The 8,365-nt window shown below is 38.2% G+C and overlaps 1 protein-coding gene across 1 annotated transcript in view; it reads right to left on the bottom strand.

Moving 5' to 3' along the window:
• Positions 1-316: 316 nt before the first annotated feature.
• The window catches only part of LOC145779640 (uncharacterized), a 40,469-nt gene continuing 32,420 nt past the window's right edge, over positions 317-8,365 (bottom strand). The window contains exons 18-23 of the mRNA XM_082591279.1: positions 6,235-6,425; positions 5,460-5,520; positions 4,710-4,840; positions 4,071-4,169; positions 3,133-3,251; positions 317-2,573 (exon numbers count right to left, since the gene is read on the bottom strand). Of these exons, the coding sequence (XP_082447405.1) occupies positions 2,261-2,573; positions 3,133-3,251; positions 4,071-4,169; positions 4,710-4,840; positions 5,460-5,520; positions 6,235-6,425 (914 nt within the window). The 3' untranslated portion in view covers positions 317-2,260. The remainder of the gene's footprint in view (positions 2,574-3,132; positions 3,252-4,070; positions 4,170-4,709; positions 4,841-5,459; positions 5,521-6,234; positions 6,426-8,365) is intronic.

Genomic DNA, 8,365 nt, shown 5'->3' with positions numbered 1-8,365 from the left:
TCATCAATCGTCACAAGTCCAGCAAATTCTTCTAACTATGTCGCTTCGAAACTTCTGAAACATACATGTAATTTCATTAGGAGACGCGATGTACCAAAATTTAAGATTATTTTTTTAGGGGTATAGCGAATAATGGCTTAGACTACAATCAGTTGTATCTCTGGTAAGGCATTCAATGACATGCCTGGAGGAGTGGAGGTGGACATGAAGATTGGCTTCCTTGCCTTCCAGACCATTTGATCTAAATTGCAAATGTTAAACCGGTGGACGTTAAGCCTGGATAGGACGACGAAGTGAGACAAACCATCACTTTGCAAGTCGCAATATCAGTTTATTAGCGGTGTATCTACTGCTGCGTCGGCATAGTTCACTGGAGCAATGATGTATTTCTAACGTTATTTCAATCGCTAATTTATAGAAACGACGTAATTGTTTCACTGAAAACACAATTTAAAACTGGGCCAAACAATAAATAGGTCAAAGACGAACTTCGCAAGCGAGCAAAACTACTGCATCGATGGCTTGGCAGTTCAGTCGATACATGCCGGAATTCACTGGGAGGGCCCAACACATAATAGGACGCTAGCATAACATTAATATTGCGAAGAAACTAGCTTACAAGCAAACATGCTGTCAAAATCGTGTGCAGTTTTATTAGAGTTAAGAAATAGAACAAGATATAATTATTTTTCGGCTGTGGTTGAAAGTTTAGTGTCTATGTGGTCTCCATTCACTTGCACACCCAATGACAGTGAGTGATTGGATTTACACAATTTACAATTAAATTTCGTGGCGGAAACAGGGCAACGAGAACTGTTGGGAAAAACATTCATATTTGAAGATGCAAAACTACATTCGGTATAAAACTCTGCATCAACAGACAAGAATGTCGTACCAGGAGAAACAAAATTGAAAGTTTGACAAACTTCATTGATATACTGGTTGGTTCATCTTGGTTGGTTCAAGATTATTTGAAGCTCATTTAGCTTCAATGAAACCAACATTATCGGTTATAGGATATGATTCTATTATTTTTAAACCACAAGATGAGGATAATTTTTGATTAAAATCGACATTTTTCTGTGCAGTAATCAAGTTCGAATGCCAGTAACACAATACTGTAGGCTACAAACTCATGCCTCAGCTGGGATACGAAACCAGGTTCTTTGGAAAAAGAACTAAGCTGTGGCTGCAGATACTGAGACTTTCGATTCAACGTTTGAAGAACCGAAAGTGATGAATCAATGGAAATAAAACGGATTTTGAGAGTTGGATATTTCCATCATCACTTAAAAATCAACATTGATTTTTGCTCTTGAATGCATTGATGCAGTGTATTCGTTTAAATATTTCCTATTAACAGTGAAGTGCCTTCAATAGAAATAGAAACAACACGTAAGTTTTTCGTTTTCTACCGTACAAACAAACAAACTATGGACAACCATCAATAGGTACCAACAAATAAACTTGTCAAGACGATCTTTGTTGAATTGATTGCAAGAGTTAAGAAGCACAACGTATTTTTAGTCTGACGTTTCGTCAATCGGGCATGACTGCCTTCTTCAGAAATAATTTACGATTTCGCAAGATATTTTTCAGAGTCTAGGTAAATATTATGCTTACAGATTATATGACACACAAAAAATTTCACTTATGTTTAATGTGAATTTGCGACAATGCAGCACCTACATTGGACGAAGTTTGCTTAGCTGACAAACAAGTCTTCTTTTTACACTGATTCAAAATCGGCCTACGTTGAATCAATGTAAAAAGAACAGATTTTGCCAACTGAGATCCAACGTATATCGGGGATAAACGATCACAAAAATTATGAAAAGAAATAAATAAGATAAACAAAGTATTTGAACAGAACGACCAAGCTATCACACGACAGCGCAAACACGCGTTTCTGTAACTGAAATTACGGACGTGACGCGACTCCAAATCGTTGAAAGGATAACTTATTCGCAAAATGAAAAATATTAGCATCCCCAAAGCAAAGTTGGTTAAAATAATAGCCACCAGTAGACTCTAAATCGTTGAAAGGATAACTCATTCGCAAAATGAAAAATATTAGCATCCCCAAAGCAAAGTTGGTTATAATAATAGCCACCAGTAACCTAAAAAAAAGTATAAGAAGCGAACATTCTAACGTAAGTAGAACGCAACAGAAGATATGATAATTTCCTGGGGTTGTATCACCATCAAGGAAATTTGAAAAAAATGACATTTTGGAACAGGAAATGGCAAAAATTGAAATCTACGTTGTACCGTTTTCTCGGGCGGGTGAGACTACGTCACGGCTCATGTTAGGGCGTTTCCGTGACGTCGTCATGTCGTCATTGCTTGGCCTCGCACGAAAAGACTTGCTGCGTGAAGGGGTGGTGTTGGAGGCCAGAGGTCCGGCTGCTGTGGGTGAAGGGGTAAACACTGGGTTAAAGGGGGACACAGGGGTGGGGCTGGTTGCGTTTAGCCGATACGTGAGTTCCTCGATGCGTTGCTGCTGGTTGTTGCTGACGTGCTGCTGCTCTTCGAGGTTGCGACGGACTTGTAAAACTTCCTTCTTCAGCTCTCTGTGGTGAAAATAACGATTAAAAAACAATACTTTTATATTGCGAAAAATATTTATTGGCGCCGAAACTTTAACGTGGAGAATTTAATTGCGGGGTGGGGTGCGCTGGCTAAAAGTAAATGACTGCAGAAGAGAAATAACACGTCGTTTGGACAGAAAGTGTGGCTGTTTTTGAATTACGGTGTTGATGTTCAAAGTCAACATTTATATATTGATCTAATGCTTAGTATACTTTAGCTTAAATAAAACAAGAAATACATCTTTTGAAGTAAGCTTTAAAACTGCAAATCAAAAAGCAAAACATCCAGCAGTACTGGCTGCAAGGTCACGATAAGCCAACAGCGTAGAATAAAAAGAAAAACTGCTGAATACAGCTCAAACAAGGAAGAGCTTTTCACAACTTGTGACATCGTCAAAGTTAACTCTTGCTGAGCACGGGATGGGAAAAATTACAAAACTCTTTTTTTCTGACGTGTCTGCATCCTTTCACACACTCGGAGGCCAAACGTGCTAGGAACAACCCAACCTAAGGAGAGCTGACTATACAAACAAGTCTCTACCTTTGCTCAACGTTTTTCTCGTCAACTTGCGTTTGTAAATCCTCGTTCCTCTGCTGGAGAGTGATGACGAGATCGTTCAGAGTGCGGACTTTGTCTGATTGGTTGCTTTGTTGACAGATCTGAAATCGTATACATTACATGGAAACGTTTTAGGAGTTTCTACGTTGTTAAAAAAAAATCAGTGCAAATTTTCTATGTTTGTTTAAATTCCAATTCAACAATTATCATCTTTAAAAAAATAGCCAAGACTGAAAACACACGTGCAAAGTGTTTGCGAATTAAAACAATCGAGATAAAAGGGTCGGTTGAGAAAACAGCATGGACGTAGTATACATGGAGATGAGGAAGGCTCAGGAGAGGATTGAGGAACTGCGTGAATAAGAATATAAAGTAGAAGATACTGCAAGGGAACGGGAAGAACGAAAATACAGCGCAAAACGATTATTCATCCCGGTGAAAACTTTCCAAAAAGTACCATGAAAAAATTCCCTACTTTGAAATTTGACCAATCAGAGTCGCGCTGATCAGTAGGGTAGGCACTTTAACATTTATTACTTTGAACGTTGTTTGGTAATTACAGAAGAAAAAGCAGCAATAGCAGTGGTGAGAATCAAACTCACATCAATGAAATGACTACCATCGTCCTAACCCTCTGCGCAAAGTCAGCCGATGCCAAACCGATGACTTAATTTAGCTAGGAATTGCATTTTTCCTTTGTTCTTCCGAAGTTTTAAAATAAGGGATTTTTTATGGTACCTATTGGAAAGTTGCATCCCGGTGGTCACGCAAAAGTAAAAGAGAAAATAGGAATAAAACAAATTGAAAAATCGCTATCTCCAGAAACAAAAGTTTTAATCACATAGTTTCAACATCTACGGATGTTGACCTGATGTAAAAAGGACAAATTTTGTTTACAAGGATGAAGACCTCTTCTTTACCTCCAATTCGAGCTTTCGGTGTTCATTGTTCTTCATCTCCAAGACTGTCCGAAGACTTTTGTTTTCTTCAAAAGAGTTTATGTAAGGTTGGATCAGCTCCTGAAAGAGGAAGAGATGATCTTAAGACGTGAATGAGAGAGGAAAGATCGCTTCTAATTTGACTGTTTAGTAACATAAAGATGATTGCAGCAGTAAAGAGGTCTGTCGTAAATTTTGTGGAAAGTAATCAAAATACTAACACTAATTACAATGCTGTGTGTTTTTATATAGCGCTGCACCCATTGCAGATATGCGCGGCTCTCAACGCTTTACAGGAGCAGTCAGTGTCTGCGCAGCTACATAGAGGCGCAGCCTAGCACATTATTATTTTGAATCCACTACACAGTGCAGGCAAAATGCTTTAAACGCTGTGAGGCACAAAAAATAGGTGGCAAAACCTGTTTATAGTTTATGCAAAGTTTGCATTTGACCAGAACTATCAAGCATGGTGGATTTAAAAAAAGGTCGCGATGTACTTCAAGAATTTTTATTTTTGATTCAATTCACCGTTTATTTCTCCATTGAAACATACAGACGCGTATACACACAGAAAATATTCTATGGTGGTCTGAAAAATGATCTTTACATAATGATATATACCTCGACTTTTTCTTGAACCTTGGCGTTCATTTTTTCTTTTAATTCCAAGGTTTCCTTTTCTATTTCCGCTCTTTCTTCTGACCACTCGTGGCGTAATTGAGCTGTTTCTTCGACATGTTTCATTTCGATGTCTGAATTAAAATTGATTTTTTTGTGAAACATTTTATTTTTCAATGATTTGACAAACATAATAATTGAAACAGCGATGAAAACGAACCCATAAAATTGCAATTAAAAAGCAGGACATCTCTAAGTGTTTCGTGGGTGCAGAACTACACATCTGTTGGCATAAATACCAAAAGTACCAAGTTAGAAAAAATTAAAATGACAGGCAGCCAAACTTCTAGTGTTTTCCGAGCCAATGAAGGCTGCCCTCCATTTGTTAAGGTTAAAATGACGTTAAAACGATGCAAAAACGGCAACTTTTCAAGGTTGGGGTATGTAAAACGGTAAAAACCAGAACATGATATATTCGACATGAAAGAAAGAGAAATATGAGCTGTAAGGAAAAAAAAGTGTGGGTTTCAAGAAATACGAGAAATAATTTTTTTTTTTCTTATCGATGTTCTAGAGTTGACCATTTGAAACACATTCGCTGAATATACGCATTGGAAATTGTGAAGAAGCGAATTGTATGAAGCACATTGCATGTTTCATTACGAGAGTTGTGTTTTTTGCACCTGGGAGACAACTGTACCACAGTACCACACTCGACAAAGCTGACATACAACCACACACACTTGTTTGTACCTTCTATAGCTTTCTTGCTTTCATTTTGTAATTCTTCTACAAGGCGTTGATGATCGGATTCCTGAAATATTGAAACAACTTAGTTTTTCATAAACGTAAAGTGGCCAGCCAAAAGCAAGACAAATACGTTACAAATACAGTTACAAGACAAATACAGTTATGAGGAATCAAAATATACCAATTCATCATGGATTACAGAATCATCACTCTGCCCTTCCAAGATAAGACATCGGCTACAATGGTTCGTTACGACGATTCATTGTGGATTGTTCTCATTAAATTTATATTTACATTAAAGTCTTCATTAGTCCAAGTTGCTAAATGTTTAAAAAAAACAGATGTGGACACCCTGATGCCTCTGACCAGGAAGCCACCCCATTTTTAATAAATTTTGAGATTACGCGCTTACGATAGATATGCCCAACGAAAGTCATTGGCCTTTTCGTAATACTCCCCCTCAGGAGGCCAGGTGGACAGTTGGACACCCAGAGCGCCCCATATTTCGTTATCAATAATCTCATCAGTACAATTGCTATACTAAATACACCATCCATGTGTCTCTATTTTAGTAGATGAGATCTGGCGTTTATCCCCCCTAGTAGAGGTCCGTCAGTTTTTGCAGCTTGTAATTACGGATACAGAAAAGAAATAGAAGCGTTGGCAATACGAAACACAGACAGCAAAATCCGTCGTTTTTACATTGATTCAACGTCTGCAGACGTTGAATCAATGTAAAAATGACGGATTTTTGTACGATATAATTTATGTTACGAACCTGGTCAGACAAACGTTGTGTAATCTCACGCAACTTCTCATGGAAACTTCTCTCCGTCAACTCATGATTCTCCTTCAGTTCCTTCACGATCAATTCGTAACGGTTCACCGCTTCTCTGACCTCACGCTCGTGAGTGTCACGTGATTGGCTCAAGGCAGTCTCCAAATCGTTGAGCCGTGACGTTAAATCAACTGAGAAAGCAAGAAATTTATAACACTGGATTATGTGAAATGTAAATTGAAATACTTATTTTATCATCAAGCGCATTTTAACATATTTTCGACGTACGTATGTACACTGTACCGGAATGGCCCGTTTCGGCGAGTCCGATTCGGCTAGTCCGATTCGGCGAGTTTTTGAAATTTTATTTTTGAAAGGCAATTATCGGGTACCGTAGCCTAACTGTTTTCACATCGTTTTAACGTCGCTGAACGTGCAGAAAGGAATAAAAATAAAATGTTTGAACTATTAAATTAAAATTCGTTATGTCAGTTCAGTTGAGTTGTTTTTATTTCTGACCATCATATGAAAAACAATACATGTCAACATAGCAAAGGTAGAAGCGACAAAACGCGAACGTTAAAACGTGCTTGTGACCGAAGTAAGTTATTGAGTTGAAAGAAATTTGGCACGGTCGCAACACCTTCAGAAAAATTTAAGAAATGAAGGAAAAATAAAAAAAATAAAATGTTATAAAAAAAAATCATGTTTAACGTCCATAAGTTAGTACTTTTGAATAGTTAAAATGATTAGTTTGGATCAACAAATGTGTGGCCTACAGCTTGGATTGAAAGGAAATTATCGGGTACCGTAGCCTAATTATCCCTACCAGCAAAAATTTGTTCCAAGAACCCAGTTAGCCTAACAGTTCATTTTTACATTGTAGTAACAGAATGAAAAGGCTAACCAAATGTGTGGCCTATCGTTTTAACGTCGCTAAACGTAGAAATCGTATAGAAAAGAGAACTTTGATGACTAGGATACGTTGCAAGCCTTAAAGCAGCCGGCGGCCATCGCCGCTAAGTAGTGCTTGAATGACCGCCTGTGCTACCTCCTCCGTCGGCCGAGTTTGGCCGCCGGTTTCTTCTAGCCAATTATTTAATTTCGCAATAGAATGATCGTGGATTAAATGTCGAAAATATGTAGTATCAAAGAGTGATGCAAAATTAGGTCAGCGCATCATTGTCACTACTGTTGTATTGAATATATCCAGCTGCGATCAGCTGGTATATTCTTGTCTTGTTTGCAATTCCCGATGTTTATTTTAACGAAGTGTTAATCCGAAGTGCTAATTTACATCGGCTGGCAATATTGTCGTTTTTATATCGATTCAATGTTGTCGGATATTGAATCGTTGTTAAAAAGGAGAACTAGGTTAGTTGACATCCGTGGGTAAAACACGTGTCTTCATAGTTGAGAACGCTGTGGGTTAGTGACTTCACACCCTCAATGTTGACATCATAACGGAATAAATGGTCAGGTTTTATGAAAGGCGGTATGGAGTTGAAACAATTTACTGAGCTGCGAGCAGTTAAAACAATTTAGGGTCGTTAGATGGTCCCGCAATACCGGATTACAATCCCGATAAAGCATTTAATGCGTGGTACAACGATTCTATTGCAGGACGTCGCCCAGACTTCAACAACGCTAAGTGATCATTTTAACATTGTTGCAAGTTTAATTTTATTTACTTGTGCTATCGTTATTGTATTTTGGCCTCCAAGCACGCAGATTTGGCCGCCGAGAAGGAGCTCTCGGTAGGCCACGATGGCTGCCGGAAAAAAACACGAGTTTTAAGGCCTGCGTTGAAACTGAGAAACATTCACAGAAGCCCTTCGATACGTTGCATTTTTAAGATAATGTATTCAGACGTTGAATCAATGTACAAATGAACTGTTAGGCTAAATGGGTTCTTGGAACAAATTGAAGGGCTTCTGTGAATGTTTTCCAGTTTCAACGTATCCTAGTCAGGAAAGTTTTCTTTTCTACACGATTTCAACGTTTAGCGACGTTAAAACGATGTAAAAACGACAATTTCTGCTGGTCGGGATAACTAGGCTACGGTACCCGATAATTTCCTTTCAATCCAAGCTGTAGGCCACACATTTGTTGATCCAAACTAATCATTAAC

The sequence above is a fragment of the Aplidium turbinatum genome, chromosome 1 (genome assembly GCF_918807975.1).
Source record: "Aplidium turbinatum chromosome 1, kaAplTurb1.1, whole genome shotgun sequence".
NCBI lineage: Eukaryota > Metazoa > Chordata > Ascidiacea > Aplousobranchia > Polyclinidae > Aplidium > Aplidium turbinatum.
The sequence above is the reverse complement of the archived record's forward strand: the minus strand, read 5'-3'. Positions and strand labels throughout refer to the sequence as shown.